Source organism: Crocodylus porosus, unplaced genomic scaffold, assembly GCF_001723895.1.
Source record: "Crocodylus porosus isolate Cpor-Errol unplaced genomic scaffold, CroPor_comp1, whole genome shotgun sequence".
In the NCBI taxonomy this organism is placed as follows: domain Eukaryota; kingdom Metazoa; phylum Chordata; order Crocodylia; family Crocodylidae; genus Crocodylus; species Crocodylus porosus.
This window is the reverse complement of record NW_017728931.1, coordinates 137,843,493-137,862,660: the sequence shown is the minus strand read 5'-3', so window position 1 is coordinate 137,862,660 and position 19,168 is coordinate 137,843,493. Positions and strand designations below refer to the sequence as shown.

At 45.7% G+C, this 19,168-nt stretch overlaps 1 protein-coding gene across 1 annotated transcript in view; it reads right to left on the bottom strand.

Annotated features, from left to right (window-relative positions):
* SFMBT2 (Scm-like with four mbt domains 2) overlaps nt 1–19,168 on the bottom strand; it is a 164,500-nt gene that overhangs the window by 44,314 nt on the left and 101,018 nt on the right. The window contains exons 10-11 of the mRNA XM_019543748.1: nt 12,426–12,508; nt 4,955–5,081 (exon numbers count right to left, since the gene is read on the bottom strand). Of these exons, the coding sequence (XP_019399293.1) occupies nt 4,955–5,081; nt 12,426–12,508 (210 nt within the window). The remainder of the gene's footprint in view (nt 1–4,954; nt 5,082–12,425; nt 12,509–19,168) is intronic.

Below are 19,168 nucleotides of genomic sequence, written 5' to 3'. Positions count from 1 at the left end.
CTTGCTGGGATCCTATGACCCCAGCTGACTTCCTGTCCTTTGGCCGGGGGGGGCTGGACTCGATGATCTTTCAGGGTCCCTTCCAGCCCTAATGTCTATGAAATCTATGAAACTTATGTAGCATGTAGCTTTGTATTAAGTTTAAGCTCTTCTGTGGTGGAGACCTTACTCGATCATTCCTGCACGACACCTACCACAACAGGGCTTGCTCTGGACATTACCACGGTATAAATGATAAAGGCCAGACCTTCAGCTGGGATAAATCTATGCCGCTCCGCTGACTATACTGGTGTTAAGCTTCAGATCAGGGCCACAGAGCAGAGTCAAAGTTCGGACGCTTTTAAACAGACTGATTTCAGCCAGGGATCTAATTCAGTGAAAAAAAACCTTGAATGACTGACTAAGTGTAGCTGGTAAGCTACACTTACTTTCCTAAATTGTTATTTAGGACAGTGCCCAGACTATAATGCTCCTGTTCTGCTAGCATCCCCTGAGGTTTTCTTGCTTTTATATGAAGCCATGCTAATGCAAGGACCTCACTGTGCTACGTACTGTGCATGCCTGCACTCAGTTTGTAACTAAAAATGTCTGTGGTGCGAGCAGCCTCGCACTGTAAAATAATACGAGTTAAGAGGTGACCAAATTAAAACTCTTTAGAACAGCGGATCACGACCTTTTTAGACTCAAGGCACCCCACCATAACTTGTGTGAATTGAGCAGCACCCCATTTCCTCACACCTGGCTTATGTCCTGATACCTTGGGGCACCCTTCAATGGACCCTGCAGCACCTTAAATGTAACCCGGCACCCCGGTTGAGAAATCACTGCTCTAAAGCAGCAAAGCCGTACTGAGAAACAATCCCTGAGCTCTAACTTACAGGATAAAACAGTCAGGAAGGGACTAGCTCAGGGTCCCACATCAAATCAGCGGGAGGGCTTGGACAAGCCTCTGATACAGACACTTGAATCCCACTGGCCCACTGAACTGGTCTCGCAGTTTCCAGCAATGAGTTGGATTCAATCAGATCTCACCAGCTATTCAGCGTTTATCACAAGCCAGGGAATCAGCGATAAAGACGGAATAAGCGCTGACGACTCTGCTTCTAGCTGAATGCCAAGTTTCCGTTCGGAGGGAATTGCTCTTTCAATGGCAACTGAGTTATAAAACTCCAAAAAAGGGGATTTATAACAGAGGCACTGACAGATCCTTGACTAGAGCACGATGCGACAATGCCACTTTCTGGAGCGAAAATGCCACAGAACATCTGCCTTCATTATCTTTTAACGGTGAGCTGTTAGTGCAGCCAAGGTACTTCGGTTTACGTCTCAAAGTTTTTATGGACTTTAAGGCGTTAAAGGAAGGAGACGTTTTCTTGAGTGCATATGTCATCAGGAGACACTGAAAGACTTCTCAGTTTAGGATGATCAATGCCACATGAAACCAAGGAATGGGTAATCTGCTCTGCCGCTGCAAATGGATAAGAAAGCGTTAAAGGCTACCTGCCTGTCACCTGACCCAGATGAGAATTTAATGAAAGGGTGAATGCTCTCTCTCCAGACTGAATGCCCCAGGGCTTTTCCCCTTGTCTTTGTCAGCTGCCAGGAAAAGGGCGCAGGTCAGCAGTGGCCATCCTTTTTGGTAGGCATGCCACAAGTTTAGTCCTGCACTCACCTTGAATGTTGTTCTAATCTTCACCCCTTCCCAACCTGCCACGCTGCTCCCTATCCTTTCCCCAATTTTCAGTTGAAAAAAAGTAAGCCCAAATCCACAATTTTCTATGATTAAAATGAAACACCACTATATAGAGATATATAGATAGATAGATATATCTCTATATAGTGGTGTTTATATCTATGTCTATATAGGTAGATCTATATATAGACAGATATAGCTATAGATAGATATATCTCTATATAGTGGTGTTTATATCTATGTCTATATAGGTAGATCTATATATAGACAGATATAGCTATAGATAGATATATCTCTATATAGTGGTGTTTATATCTATGTCTATATAGATAGATCTATATAGAGAGAGATATAGATATAGATAGATCTCTCTCTATATAGTGGCATTTCATTTTAATCATGGAAAAATGTGGATTTGGGGATATACACCTTCATATATAGAGAAAGATATATATAGATATGTATCCCTATAGGGATATTTATCTATATCTCTATCTATATATATACACATATTAGTGGTGTTTCTTTTAAATCACGGGAAAATGTGGATTTGGGGTTACTTTGTTTTACCAAAAACTGGGGATTTTTTTAAATCATAAAAAACCAAGACCCCTGGTGACTGAGCACTGCTGATTACGTGTGCAGGGAAGCCCTGAATTAAGCTTGGCTTGCTAGCAAACTTGGCTCCCTGGGCTCTCCCAGAAGGCACCCTCAATCAGATGACTGGGGCTCCCGGCCATAGGAGCACAAGGGAGCCCTCGATCAGCTGAAAAGCATTTCCAGCCTCTGGAGCACCTAGGAGGCTTGAAGGGCTCACAGTGTGCTCCGGAGGCTGGGACCACTGGCCAAACATTCAATTAAAGCCATGATAGGAATCAACCACAAAGTTATTATACATATTCGGTGTACTACCCTGTGGCTTATTCCTCGTTTTATCACGCCGTTCATTGAATGAACATGTGGCTAGGTCACTACTACACATGCAGTTAACCAGTTAATCACGTCTTAAATCTAACATCTGTCAGGGGCCTTAGATGCACTCGTCCAGTTCCCAACGACTTCAGTGGGAGGTCACAAACAACTGCCACACACTATCCCAGAAGTGGCTGCATCCTCAACTGCAGTGCAAGGCAGGGCAGAGAGGACGCACTTTTATTTCACAAGCACTTTGAGATAATTGGCTTTATTAAGCTGCAGCCAAAAGGAACAAAGCTCTGTTCATACATCTGGCAAAAGAGCACTGCAAATTTGGACCCTAATGCAATAATTCAGTTTAAAAAATCTGTTTCTTTTCCTTTCTTATGCAACTTTCTGGATATCCAGGTGTAGTTCCCCAACTCCAATTAACATCCCAGTGCATAAAATAAAACAAATGCAGTTATTTTGTAATTCAGCCCCGCAGCTTCTATTTACAACTTGCAAATGACTGTGTAAGGGTGAAGATCAAACCAACGCCTTCTGCACAGGGAACAACCTGTTACAAACACACAAAGTAAACATCAGTTTTTGGCAGTGCTTTGCAAGAACTTTAGCAACTCAGCCTTGCAGTTTCAGGGACTTTATTAATCCCTTAATTTTGTTAGGGCTACCATGGCATCGCTGTACTCTAAGCAACCATACTGTGAACTTGAATTCATTTGAAAAGTTCTTACTCATTCATATAATAGCATCGCTGATAAAGAACCACTCGGGTGCGTGCTGTGGGGGAAAGACGAGGGTCACAATACCTCCTTCAACATCTCATTTCAACACCTCATTAGTAAAAAAAGAAAGTCTAGGGATGACTGTGAGACTCATCAGACAACCCTACTGAATAGCCATCACAACAGATATGGCAGCAGTTCTCCCAAACTTTACAAGCAGCACCTGCACCAAAAAGCTGCAAGTTATGAAAGAGGAATAGAAATCATTGGAAGAGATCTCAATGGCAGCTGGTCCAACATCCTGCATGAAAGCAGGGTATGCTGTTCCCAAATCATCCCAGACAAATGCCTATGCAGCCCCTTCTTAAAACCCTCCAAGGAAGAATATTCAACAACTTCCCGGGCAGCTTATTCCACTGTCCTGCTGCTCTTATAATTAGGAAGGTCCACCCAACCAAGATGTCATCTAAATATGCTTTGCTACCACTTAAACCTATTGCTTTTTGGTGTCCTTGTTGAAAAGGGACAGACCAAGACCAGAGGAGTAGGATACCCTACATCGGGGGCATCAGATCTATGGCCTGTGGGCTAGATTCTGGCTGGTGGGCTACTGGCAGGCTACCAGAAGCTGGGGGACAGGACTGAAGGGGCTTGGCCTGCCACAAACTCCACTAAAACTCTCACAAGGAGGGTAGCAAAACACTGGAACAGGCTACACAGAGACCTTGTGGACCCTCCATCCTTGGACATTTTTAAGATCCGGCTAGACAAAGCCTTGGCTGGGATGATCTAGTTGGGACTGGTCCTGCTTTGAGCAGGGCATTGGACTGGATGACTTTCTGAGGTCTCTTCCAGCCCTCATTTTCTATGACACGATGGCTATCAGCAACAGGAAAACGAGTGAGGGCTGTGCCCTGCTTGCCCCAATGCTGCCGGACTCTCAGCCACTTGCCTCCAGCCATCCAGCCTCCCCTCAGCCCCCGGCCCCACAGATCTGGCCTGGGAGAAGCCCCCAGATCTGGCCTGGGATAAACCCCCACGGTCTGGCCCTGACTCGGACGAGTTTGACACCCCTGCCCTACACAACAAATGGTCAGGGTGAAAGATAGCAGGAATTCAGGTAAGTATGAAGTGGGAAGGGAAAGGGAGAAGAAGAAATGAGATTTGGGGGGTAATGAGACAATGAAAATGGAAAGATAGAAGGAGGGTGCATGAAAGATGAAGGCTGTGGAAGACTGTGTTCAGGGAGATTGGCAGGCATGTGATTGGAAAACAGAGATCCAGATCCAATATAGATGCCCATTCTGGTACAAGCCAGAGACGGGTCTGAAGGATGCTTCTAGTATCAGCGGGACCTTTCACCAACCACCTGGGAAGATACGTCTCGTGGATTTTCTTGTAGAGAGGGGTGTAAGTCTTATGTATCCTGTCTCCCTCCACTCAGGTGGTCTGCTTCAGTGGAAAAGTTGGGGAAAGACTAAATGTAGTGCTTGGTCACTTGCTGTGAAAGCAGGCGAGCATTTCCACAGGAGACAGGAAATAGGAGAGGACCATGACAAACTGGCACCGCAACCCAAAAATGACAAGCCAGCATAGCCCCGTGGATATTTCAACATACCTTCCAGGTGCAGCCACATTAACCTCCCTTTCACGGACGCGATAGAAGCGACGCATATTTCCGCAGGGTTCTTCGGGTTCACCGCCTCCAACTTCATGTTCTTCGTAAAGCCCCGGCTGAAGGATGTCTGAAAGAAGTCAAGCGCCAACACTGAACCATCACGCCCGAGCCCAAAACGGACGCTCCCCATGGGAATGTAAATCTAGCCGGGGTCGGTTTCCACGGGTAATATCTAGGACTGTCGGGACCAAGAACTTAGCATGCTTCATGACCACTGGTTTATTATAAAGTTAGTAAGAAAGGGCTGGTTTATTATAAAGTTGGTAAGAAACACTCCTGGATTATCATAATCCACTATGGCAAATTCAGGAAGAAATGGTAAAACTTTGTGCTTCAGAGCAAAGCCAAACCTTGAACCAACAGAGAGTAGGTGGAAAGCTAAATGGAGGCAGGATTTGTTCTTAAAATCTTCATCTCCCGCTGGCCACTGGGGGAGGCAGAATATTAGAGCAGACGGACCTCTGATCCCACCCTGTCAGGCAATACCTAGATTCCCCGAACCACATTTCCAAAGCAAGCCCTCCGGTGTATCCATTCGTTCACATAACAGTTGTTCATATATGTAGGGAGCCAGACCCTCCGCTGATATAAATGGGCCGTTCACTTCATCGTATTAGCTGTTTCATGTTGAAACACTGAGCCGTGCCTATGCACCTCCGCTAAGGAGCTGGAGAGGGAGGAGTCACGGGGGCACGCCCATTGCACGCAAGCGTAAGAGCGTGCCCCGGAACAAAGTTTCCATCTAAAACACCAGCAGGATCCACTTTACTGCATTACTAAAGGTCTGGTATATCTGGATGAAGAAGCTCCAAGACTCTATTTTATTTATGCCCTTTTTTGATGATTATAGGCTTGGCACCATACTGTGTTATTATTACCCAACATGACTTCTCAACGGTTCTCATTAGAAGAACAATTTTTAACTGACAATTATAAATTTGCCCAACTCTAACGCTTGAGACTGAGATTTTCCACGCAGGGTATCTGCTGCCATCTGATTTAAAGCAAACACACAAATAATAATAATAAAATAAACCAACCCAAAATATCGTCCCTCAAAACTCAAGATATAGCCGCAGACAAAAAGCTCACCAATTTCCAAGTACTAGCCTAACAAAACCTCTTGTCTTCAAAATGTTAAAAAAGTTTGGGCAGTTTTTTCTTTGAAAAACCTGGGGGGAGGGGGAGGGTTTAGCTTGCTTTTTGTTTTTCTAAAAGAAAATCTAGGAAATTGCCTCCCAAGTCCCTCAATTTATTGCACCATTCTTAAGGATGCAAAATCACCAATGCATAAATTAGGAAATAACACAATTCAAAATGCCGAGGCATCCTTTATTCTACCTACTTCTGATGATTATGAGGGAAAATAATGGTATGTGATCATGTAAGCAAGGAATCTATTATAATGTCTATGCATGAGGGAGGCCAAACAAGCTGACACGGGCAACCTTAATTCTGGTATTTCCTAGCTTTTCAGTGCCTACATTTTCAACCTTTTGAGAGACTTTGGGCAGGATTTTGATATAAACCTATCTGAGAATTACAGACATGTTTGCCTTCGTGGGATACCTGGGTGGAGCTGCTGTTCAGGGTATAGCTCTGTGCACTTCAGTGCAATCCCACCCATTTCCACCACTGCAAGGTCTGGCTGCTCTGATTTTGCAAGGCACTCCCCTACCACAGGGCTGGGGAGCCCTGCAAGGCTGCAGACAGATAGACGGATGCCTCAACAGGTCATGACAATCACAACACCCGTGCCCACAGCCACGGCAGACCATTTGCCGACCTCCTCCCCAAACCAGAGTCACTCCACTAAAACAGAACGAGGATTCCCACTTGCACACCCCCAAGTGCCCAAGCAGACAGACACCTCTGTACCCTTCAAACACGCTTCACTTCCATAAGCACCAGTCCTCCTCCTCTGCCTCTCCTGAGGACCTTCTGCTAAGGTCCTCTGGCCTGTCTCCCCATCCCTTTCACGCACCCTTTTTCTTTTCACAGAGCTTACCTTCTCCAAGCAAGGGCCCCACAACTACTACCTCCTCCCCTTCACACCACCGTGGAAGCAATGTGACATGCATTGCTCTCGCAGTGTTTTCTCTCTGCTTGTGGTTTTTATCTCCACCCTCCACCTTTCCTCCTAGGAGCCAGACAGTGCCTTCGACTCCGCACCGGTTAAACCTCCTCTGGAGCAGCGTGTGCAGGTCTGCACTCCACATTTTCAAAAGGCTGGAAAGAAGTTAGAAAGTCCAGAGGCGAATGAGCAAGATAAGGGGCTTGGAAAGCAAGCCATATGGGAAGGAGCTGGTCATGTCCAGCTTGTGGAAAAGGTGCTGAAGGACAACATGTCAGCAGTCTGCAAATCCTCAAAGGGCTACCATAAAGAAGCGAGAAAGCACCTTTTCTCTCCTGCTGTAGAGAGGAGAATGCAGACCGACGGCTTGCAGCTGCAGCAATGTTTAGACTGAAAAACCGGGAAAAACCTCTTTGCTGCTGGAACAGGGCGGCAGTGGGATAGATGCCGAGGGAAGCTGCGGGCTCTCCATCACTGGAGACGTTCAAGACGCTGGACAGACACTGGGGATGATCTAGGCATAGCTATGCTTATGCTTGCTGGTGGCCTCTGTCCCACCTTTCTGCTACATGCATCAAGATATTTTTAAGCCTCCATTAGAGGCATTGGGTGTTGGCTGCAGGTGGGACTGGGGGTGTGCAGATGCTCCTGCTGGGACCAGAACTGGGGGTCTTACCCCTCCCCTCAGGGTCAGACTGATCTCATCATACAGGGCCTTCATAAAGTCCTTGTGCACAACCCAAGTTATTAAAGTTGAAAAGTGCACAAGGACTTTATGAAGGCCCTGTATTTGGGATTTTATCCCATGGTCAGGTTGGTACAGACTGTAGGGGGTTTTGCAGGGTGGAAGGAGTGGAAGTGGGGCCTCTACCCAGGATTTCTTGAGCATTTCATAGAAGCAGGACACAGGCTACTGTGGCTCCCCTGCTTTGGCCGTGGCTGATTAGGGTGCTAGGTCTGCGTTGTGTCAGGGTTGACAGTAGTCTTATGTACAACTTAGATTACGGATGGTTTAGATAGGGTTTAGTACAGGATGGCTTGGATCGGGTTGATCCTGCCTCTGGCGGGGGGTTGGACTACATGACCTCTGGAGATCCCTTCCAGCCCTACTTCTCTATCATTCTGATACCTGCCCTTTTACTTCAACTATTAAAAAAAACAAAAAAAAACAAAAAACCCTAAGATTTAGGAAGCCAGGACTGTCTACAGATCTATGTCAAGATGGCTCCCCACCTCAGTCAGTCCGGAGGCACTACTGTAACGAACACAATTAACAACCGTTGCAAATCCAAGATGATTAAGGGCTCAACCCTGCAAACCGTACACCTAAGCATGGGTACAATGGCTTTGTCCCGAGTAGGAAAAGCAGTAGCATTATCATCAAGCGCAGCTAATACATACCGGCTAACCCAACGTCAACTCATCCATCTTCCCTAAGCAAGGCAAAACCAACAAAAGCCTTCTCCGATTCCCCTGAGGCTACTCATGAAACTGCAGGCTGCTGAATCAGGTCCATATTTCATTAAAAATCTTTGCAGAAACATATTGCCGCCTGTAGTGATTTCCATACCTTTTGCAGGGCTTGGCTGGTTTAAAGCCATACCCAGCACTCAGAGCAGAAACAGCTAACAGGCCAGGTCTCCAGGACATCAGAGTGAGTTTGCTTAAATACTTTTTTATGCTGGCTTACAAGGAAACGCCATCTATCTTCACACAGGCTCCTTGTGCTGAGGCTCAGCGCTCCAGGCTAATTTATAAAGGATCAATGGCATAACAGTTAGCTGGGAGTTTATTTTTACTAAGCACACGTGGGCACATCAATCCATTTCATAACTGCCTTTGCTTGTTAAATATCCCAAGGGAACCGGTTACAAGGTATCCGCTTCCCTGCAATGTCTTGTACTAAGCGGAAGATGTGTGATTAAAAAAGAAAAACAAAACGGTTTGCAATAAGCGGTCTATCAAAGAACCACTTATTGCACTGTAAAACATGGACAGACCTGCTGGGGTTGTCATACAGATGAAAACAAAGAGACTACAGCTTTCGCTATAAAACAGGAGCAATACAATGGGAGCACGTTTGTCTGATGAATGTTAAAAAGAAGTTACTGGAGCCGATTTAATCTTTGCAGAAGATTATAACTCATTCTCAGGCCTCCTGGTAAGGTGAGCCCACCTGCGGTATGCTAATAAAAAAAGGAAAAGGAGATGGAAAGAAAGAAAGGAGGAAACAGAAGGAAGGGAAGTGTGATAATCATTTGTTTGCATTTTATTTGCAACTGCCCCAGCTCACACCCCCTGGCAATTGCAGTGCCTTAAATTACCGTCGTTCCAATGAGTTAGATGAGTGGTGTTCAACCTTTTGGTCTCGAGGGGCACAGGGCTGGATCCGGCCCTGCACCGCTGCTGTGCAGCCCCACGCATGCAGGGCCATATCTGACCCACGCGACTCTCCGTGGGTCTGGAATTTGACACCAGGGAAGCAGCAATTAACAGCCATCTCTCCCCCATCCCCAAATTTCCAGACCCACGGGGAGCTCTGCGGGCCAAATGACATGGCTCTGCAGGCCAGATCTGGCCAGTGGACTGGGGATTGAGCACCCCTGCATTAGATTCGTCTGTGCAGAGGATGCACCCCCTCCCTCTCCCGAAGGGGACAGAATTGTAGGAAAAAATATTTTACATAAATTTGACTGAATTCTGGTCAACTTATGTCAATGGTTTCAATTCTTTTTCATTCTGTAGCTTCAGTTCACCTTCATTTTAGACTTCTTAATTCTGGGTGGGGGGAGGATGCATCTTAGGGTCCAAAAGGTATAGTATAAGACAGTGGTTGCCAATCTGTGGTATGGGTACCACCAGTGGTGCGCAGATAACCTGGCAGTGGTACGCATTAACAGGTTTATTATAATTACAGTAAAAACCACGTTAACCAGCACTTCATTAACTGGCATGCCGGTTGATGCTGGTCAACACAGCAAAAGGGAAACCAGAAGTGGGACTTCCTGTTTTGTTGAATCCCACAGCCCGGGGGAAAGCAGCCTGCGCGGAGCCCTCCACTCTCTTTCCCAGGAGATGGGCGGCACAGTTAATCTGAGACGTGGATGTGGTGGGAGGGGTGTCTTTGCCCCACCAAGCAAAGATGCATCTCAGATAACCGGCACATTTGGTTAACCAGCACCCCCATTTCCCATGAGTGCTGGCTAACGGAGCTTTTGCTGTGATTTATATGACAAAAAATGTGCTGGCGGTACTTAAGGTTGCATCATTTTGAAACTGGTGGTGCACAATCTGTCAGGGTTTGGGAACTGCTGGTATATGCCTTCCAAGGTGCAGACTTTCATACAGAAGGATACAACATGCGGATGAGAAGATAAGGGCCGTCACGGTGAGACCAAAAGTCCATCCAATGTCGGACACTATCTCCAACCGTGGCGAATAACAAATGCTTTAGGAGTGGGGGGCAACCTTTTTGGCAGGCGTGCCGCAAGTTAGCTATGCTTCCTCCCTGAAAGCCAATCTGGGCAGGGGAAAGGTTATTGATCTGCTGCTCTTCTTTCTGCTCCCTGCCCTATCTGCCACTGTGCTAGCAGTCCCCTCCCCAATCTGCTGCATGTTACACAGAGGCCACTGAATGCCACTTGTGCTGAAGTTGGCTACCCTCCTTTAGAGAATGAGCATAGAGAGAGATGATCTGTCCCTCACTGGAGACTTCCAGTCACCAAGGGTAGGCAGCAACCCCCAAGGGACCTATTCTCCAAACACTTGTCTCATCCTTCTTTGAACACCAAGGTCCCCAACCTCTCTCAAAGACCTGATCCAAATCTCACTGATGTTTAAGGGGCCTGAGTCTGGCCTCTAGAGTAAAAGAGAAATATATATTAGACTACTAATAGGCCCCTTAGAGAGCCTCGAATATAGTTATGATGCTGGCATGAGTCCTACCTGCTACAAAGAGCCCATCACTTCCTGCCCAAAACCCACTGGCTTGGGATTGAGAACAGGCAGCTGCTGGCTCCATGCCCAACCAATGAGTTAGGAGGTCACAATGGCATGGATATCAACCAGGCGCCACGTTGTGGGGTGGGAGGAATTTTTCTCCTAGGTCAGATGGACATGGCAGGGTGCCCTCCTCTGCAGCAGGGTGCATGGTAGGAAGTTATATGAACCAGCTCCTTTCCTGCTGCTATAGTGCCAGGGCACTGGCAGTGCCCCATCGCCTTGGCTTTTACTATGGTGTGCTATAGGCTGTCCTGGTGGTTTGGATGACATTCCTTGTAAGTGTGGGAACGGGTTCAAAAGGATGATTTGGGGGATTCCCTGGATTAACAACTGCCTGAGAAAACAGGGGACTGGACTCCCGCATTCCTCTTTCAGTCCAATGCAAGACTGACTCCCCAGATCCCCACAGGCCCCAGCTGCCCACCCCGTTAGAAGGATCTGTTCTACGTTCACGTTTCAGAGCAACAAACTAGTTTGAGAAGATCACAGAACATCAGTCCCAACTAATAACTCAGGTTGGGAGGGCCCATAGCTTCCTTGCATGGACACCATGTGAGAAGAGAGCTGGGTATCATGAAGACAGATGGTTACTGCAGTGCTTAAGGAGCGGTGGACTCATGCCATGGATCATGTCTGATCAGCCCATAAAGGACCCTTTCCAGAGCTCAAAAACTTTTACAAGCCTGGGTAGAATGAAACAGTCCATGCATCACAGTTGCCAGCTGTGGAAAACCATAAAGATGCCCCAGTGGTGGAAACTCCACGTGCAGCAGCCCAAGCTTGAGTTGCATGTAGAGCTCAGAAGACTGCAATGTCTCTTTTGGGTACCTTGGTAGGGTTGGGACAAACACCTCCTCGGGAGTAAGAGAAATGCCTCAGACAAGCAAAACATCAACCTGCCAAGTCAGGGGGGTGTTTCCATTCATGTCAGTGGGTTTTTTTTCTATTACCGATCATTTGTGCCTCCAGGCTTCAAGGAAACTCAGGCTAAGCGCTGCACAAATACAGTCCCAGACCTGAGGAACATGAAATCCGAGCAGGCAAGGCAGACCAAGGACAAGAGGAAAGAAGTATCAGTTGTCACACAGGGGTAACTGAGGCACGGACAGATTAAGCGGGTGACTTCATCTCACGCAGGAAGGCTGGAGCAATACAAAGAATTGTACCCCAGGAGCAACTCTACACGGCTCTCGTCTCCCAGCCCAGTGACTATAACCACAAGGGCACACTTCCCTCCTCTCAGAAGGCTTTGGATGAGGCTCTGAATTCAGAACGATAAATAGCAGGATTCAACTTACGTCAACAACAGCCACAGAAAGGGAAAACAGGGCTTACGTTTCTAAAGCAGAAGTGAGGAGCTGCCTCTGCTCCACACTGCTTCTGATAATCTGCCCAGTCAAAGTCCTGGCCAGAGTAACCTGTAGGGAAAGAGAACAGGGAAACCCCATGAGACATCATATCACACTGGGGGGGGGCGGGGAATGACTGTGTCAATGAAATTATAGTTTGCATTTCAGTGCCACCTCCCATCTATCCATCTCTATGCATTTTACACATCTGAATGAAGTGAGCCCCACCAGTTGAATAGCTATATACAAACAAAGGAATGGAAACTTAAAATAAATGTGTGCCTGGGAAGCCAAAAATGAATAAGATCCCCAATTACATGGAGAGGAAGCCGAGGTTAGAGCGAAGTGAGCCAGTAGCACGACTGACAATAGCGTTCAGGTCACCCAGATGCAAGCCATACTTCTTGCTTCCCTAGGGAATACTTCCCAGTGACTTATTCTCTGCTTTGTGAAGGTACTGGGCATGCAATGTGCCAGGGGCTCTACACACATCTATGACAAAAAGATTGCACAGGCCTCCAAGGGCTTACAGTGTACTTACCTAGCAGCAATATGGACATCCAATACTACTGAAGCTGAAGCAGAGGGCAGCTCCCTGGGAGCACCCTGCAATTTAATGCAGGCAAGGAAATTCTTGCTGAACCCATCCAGACAAAGTCCCGGTCTTATTTAAAAAAAAAAAATGCTCCATGGGATTTTTAATCCTACTATATCCTGGTTCTGTTTCTCTTTGCTACCTCTATGGACTCTAATAAACACAGTATCCGTGTGTTTCGTGGTCCTGTGTGCATTGATCTGCACAACACTTCTGTGAAGGTAGAAAAGCACCATTATCCCTATTTTACAGATCAGAATAGAGGCAAGAGGGCTAAGCCCAAAGTGACACAGGGGGTCTACAGCAGAGCAAGGAAACAAGTACCTATTCCTGAGTTAATTTCAACCCACTTTTCCTCTCCACAAGGTCTAATCTGAATGGAGGCATGACTTTGTTATATAAGGTCATGTCAGAAAAGGCCTGGTACAGATGGCCTGTGCAGAGTGCCATGTGTCTAGCAGGGATTGGGGGTGGGGAGGGAGGTGGCTTGCATTACTTGGCTATGTAGAGTGCAATCTTCTTCCTTCACATGCTGCATTTGCACAGTGCTTAGGATTCTTGTGCTTAGGAAAACAGGGCTCCAGTCCCGATTGCGGTCTGTGATAACTGTAGAGTCACTATTATTGCAGAGTTTCAAGAACACTTAAAGTCCAGATTTTCAGCCAGTCCTTCCTTACTGGATCTTTGGCAATCCCTAGCAGTCGAGGATGACTGTCCCCCATGAGTGTCATATATGTGGGTCCAAAGATGATGATCGACAAGGCCAACCTGGGATGGACAGACTCTGTTGCAACTCGAGCATATGTTTCTGTGTGGGGTGGGTGGCTCTGGTTTCTTGATTCAAAACAAGAGGATACCATTTGGGCTCAATCGTTCAAGGATTCAAAACCTCCTGTAGGTCCCATTATCATTCATGGGAAATAAGGTGTTTAAAAGTGTACAAGACTTGCACCAGTAAAAAAAATTAGTCGTGGTCTGCTTGGGATTTTTTTTTTTTTTTTTTTTTTTTTTTTTTTACGAGTTGTTGACCTGCAAATATATTGCAAGTGAAAAGAGAATGTGTGTGCAAATTATATCTGCAATGTAGCCCTAAGGATCCTTCCGCAACGCAAGGTCTTTGGATAAGATGACTGCGTGTGCAACTAATATATGCTTTCATGTGGTCTTGACCACAAAAGGAACTGAACATGGTCGGCTCCTGTGAAGCTCAATGGAGGACAGAAGCAAAGTATAACATGGAAATTTCTGGGGAAAAATAATCAGTCATAAATGAGCATTGTTATCATGAAGAATTTCCATTTTTGCTGCAATCTTCTGCATCCTCCTCCTCCCCCCACAAAAAATAATGCCCATTTTCAAAAGCAGAACTGCTTTCCTCAATCCCTTTCTCTCCCATCTTGAATTTTTTTTAATCAGCGAAAACACACAAAGCTTAGAGATCAAAAGCATATCCTACCAAAATCTGTATTCAGAAAGAAAAGTCATAGTTTTTGATCACAATGCTTTTTCTATGAAAAATTTCAAGCGACTCTGAGAAAGAAAAATGTTATAAGCAAAACAGTCTTCCATGTATTGAAATGAAAGGAAAGACAAAGCAAAAAAAACATGCCGAATGTCAGTGCTTTATCTGAACAGTGTCATTGCTTTGCTTCTACGGCTCTTTTAAAAGGTGTCACGACTGCCTGGCTCTTTAGCAACTTTTACATTAAGCTTAAGGGCCAGCGACAAAAGTGATGCAAAGTCACTCCTGGATACCAGCTTGCAGAATACGCTGCTCTCCAAAGAAACAAAAACCCAGGGGCTTTCTAGTGCTTTGCTTGTCTCCAAATGAAAAATCCCAGTGAGCTATGCTAAAGCTTCGCAGTAAGGATGGCAGAACTGTCAGTGTGACCACCAACGTGAGGTACAAAAAAGGTTGTAAAAAGGTCAAAAAAAACCCCACATCACACTTATATGCTCAGCAGTGCTAAACTCACTAGCAACACAACCAAATAAAACTCTGGCTTGCATCTACCAATGCATCTCGAGCAAGACCCAAGAAGTCATCCTCCTGCTGTACTTGGCCTTGATGAGCTGGAGTACTGCATCCAATTCTGGGCTCCACAATTTAGGAAGGATGCCGAGACACTTGAGAGAGTCCAGAGAGCCACGTGCGTGATAAGAGGTCAAGAGAGGAAGCCTGATGAGGAGAGGCTGAGAGGCATGGGACTCTTCAGCCTGGAGAAGCGCAGACTCGGGGGTGACTTCGTGGCAGCTTAGAAGTACATCAGGATCTGGGGGAACGCCTGTGGCTTGCATTACTTGGCTATGTAGAGTGCAATCTTCTTGCTTCGCATGCTGCATTTGCACAGTGCTTAGGACAACAGGGCTCCAATCCCGATTGCAGTCTGTGACAACTGTAGAGTCACTATTATTGCAGAGTTTCAAAAAGGTTTAAAGTCCAGATTTAATTTAGGAAGGACGTCGAGACGCTTGATTTGATGCTTAAATCCTGCAGAACACCCCAGGGGAGGATAAGGTCTAATGGTTACAAACTGCTGGAAGACCGCTTTAGACTGGACATAAGGAAAAACTTCTTTATCATCCAAGTCTCCAGGGTCTGGAATAAACTCCCCCCAAAAGTGGTGCAATCACCTACTCTGGATACCTTTAAGAAACGCTGGGATGCTTATCTCGCTGTGGTGATCTGACCCCCGCTGACTTCCGGCCCTCGGGCAGGGGGCTGGATCCGATAATCTTGTGAGGTCCCTTCCAGCCCTAATGTCTATGAAATCTAGGCCATCACACAATCACCTTCCAGCCTGATCTTGCACTTCTGCAATCAAGCTTTGCTCTTGACTACTGCTGGAGGAGCAGTAAATGCACAGAGCACTACTTCTTTACTGTCCGAGCTCCCAAGGCCTGGAACACACTCCCTCCGGAAGAGGTGCAGGTTTCATTCACAAAACGTTTGGATGCTTATCTTGCTGGGATCCTTTGACCCTAGCTGACTTCCTGTCCCTGGGCAGGGGGCTGGACTTGATGAACCTCAAGGTCCCGTCCAGCCCTACTGTCTATGAAATCTATGAAACTACAAAAGAGTGCGCCACAAGTCGCTAGTATTAAGATTCAGCACTGTAAAGATGGATAGCCCAAATACTGTCACTCAGTGGCCCAGCTTAATGCACATTTTGCTAGGGCATTTCACATGCTGCCCACAAAACATGCAAAAAATCTCCACTACTCAATTGACTTGACAAGTCTGTAAGAGCCTAGCTGGTCTGATGAGAAGTGAATGTAACACCACAAATGTATTGAAAGTTTTAAAAGGTGGCATTTTTTTAGCAAACATTACCACTAGTCGCTCCACTGAAATGTTTTTCCCTCTCTTAATAGCTCATAAAAAGGAACAATGGCTGTTACTCTAAATGGAAGTGGTCTATAAATCCAGCTCTAATAAATATAAACCGTGCCTGTTCAATGTTTATACAGTGGTAGTAAATGGGTATTCATTTTTGGCACTACATTGAAATATACGGCTCTATTTGTAGCCGAAAATGTTTACACCTCCTGCTCACGCCTTAAGTCCCGTACATGTGCAAGCTCTGCTTTATAAAAGGTCCAATATACACCAGAATTGCAAAAAATCAATCTGACCCTGAACAACCAACTTGGCTGTACTATTTCTGATAGAACAAACTATTCCTTTCTCCTATAAAACTCTTGGCTGGACAATGACACTGAGCTAACATTACAAACAAAAGAACCGTATCTTCGTTCCAGGTGAGGCAGAGTCCAGATCCAGGACGAGATGAACGTAGATGCCTTTGATAGAGAAGAAAGTTGCATTTGTGGGGTTGAACCCTCAGCTCCTCTTGAATGTGCTGCATTCATGGACTTGCCTCACTGATGGACATTTCCTCAGCAGCGAATATCTTCAGTAGAAAGATCCTGGCCAGAAATTTCTCAGCACAGAATCACCAGGAAGCAGGTCCGCCATTTGCAGGGCAAGCAGAATAACCCACCAAGGCGAGACCTTCACCCTTTCTGGTTGTGGAGGAGGTATATTCCATTTTTATTCTGTTAATACCATTGTCATCTTTACTTTGAAGACTTCATTTCTGTAGCTGTCCAGCCCTTTTATACTCTGCCGCAACTGTTTCTTTAAATTGTTTGTTAGCTGCTCCAACTCAATAGCGTCCTGTTCAGAAAGGGTCAGAGCTTCATGCACTAATGCAAGTTTTTCCAAATCCCTTTGCCAGTTTGGATACTCTTTCTTTTCCATCTTTTTTTATTTATTTTTTTTTAAATCAGGAATTTAGGAATTGCTCACATCTCTGATCACACTTGAGCAACTCTTCAGATCAGAAGGCTGTGGAAAACCAAGGTGTAAAGGTGCATTTTGGGCACGAAGCCTTCACACACTAGAAGGAATGTCTTAGTATACTGGACATATGCCACCTTCTCTAGGTCTTTTTTTTTCTTCAGGATCCTTGATTTAACAGCAGCCAAGAGACTTTATGTACTGCTATAACATGGCTCCTATGTATGTGTGTGTTTGTTTCTAGGACTTCATTAAGGAGGACTGCCAGTACTTCCTCAAGAGCCCTAGTGAATCCAAAATTACTAGAAATGATGCTATTCATCCATTCCTTCCTTTTACATTTTTTGGACAAGGAGAGGAATTAGTCAGGCGAAGGGTACAAATGGGCTGCTGCCAGATCTGCGAAGTTTGGCACTGCAGGCAGAACTGTGCCAACCCGAATCATAAAACTCCAGATCATATGGTCTTGCCCTGAACTCTAAAGGCATACGGTGGAAGTTATGAAGCAACAGCTGCCAAGGACAGTGATGTATAGCCTGTCTTCTGCATTAGTTAATTAACCAGTTCTGAATGTCCTGATCAAAATAGAGTGGATAAATCAAACCCAAGGATTCATTAATAGTAAAGTGGAGAGTAGGCAATATCCTGTCTGGGATTAAAATCAGAACACGGCCTGGTTTTTAGGCTGGGCTTTTCCACTGATGAGCTGCAAATCTCTGGATTAGTCACTTTTCCTCTGTGTCTCTTCAGGCCGTCTGGACTATTTAGGTAAGATTATATGCCTGTGGAGGAGGTCCTACCTATAGTGACCTATGGGTAGGGCACACCCTACCTATAATGCCCCATTGCCAGCAGAGACCAGTAGGCTTTAGCACACTAATACACTGTATACAGAATTTGCATCTATAGACCCAACCAAAGCCTACCAACATCCATATATTAGGCTTGTGGGTCAGACCCTGTTTGTAGGGGGGTTAAGCTCAGCTATTCTTTTAAGGAGCTGTGTTTTCATAATGGACAGTTATGAGCACTTAAATACATGCTGCCCTCTAACACCTCCGTTGCAAGTTGTATTGAGGATAAGTGTCAAGAGGCCAATTTTTTTCCCACTACAACTAGCAGAATAATAAGGGCTACGTTTGGTGTGCAGCTGCAAGCACAGAGCTGCCACTGACTTCAGAGTGAGCTTCAAACAGAGCATATGCTTTAGAGTGTCACTCGATTTCTACCGAATCCAAAGAAAGCAGACTTTTGACTCTGCCACAGTATTAGTGTCATATTATTAGTGCCACAGTATTAGTGTCATCGTGGAATAACAAGTTACGCTGCTAAAAACCACGGCAAGTTTCCATTTTTTCCTCCCCCCCCCCGCAAATTAAAATAAAATCTCACGCACAAAATACTAGGGAAAAACTAACATCTCTGATTTTGTTCTATTTTACACAATGTCCTACCTATGTTGCCAAATTTGGGCATCCTGGCCAACACATCATTAAAACAGGCCTGGAGAATTTCAAAATTTGTACCACTCTCCCCCAGAAGAACAAATAACCCAGTGGGCGTACGCAGCTTTTATGAAGTTGGATTAAGCCAAGAACAAAAATGGGAAAACTCCAAATTTCCAAAGCTGTCAGATTTTGTCAGAAATATGGGGGGGGGGTTTTACCTGGCGTTCTAATCCTAGTGGTACTTCCAACTCACCTCCACCCAGCCACCATGGCTTCTCTGCAACTCAGCACCGATATCTGTAAAATGGGCCCTCTGAAATGCACCATACCCTATGTAGCCACCTTAGGTGGCTCCTACTGTCATAGTATCTGATTATGTCAAA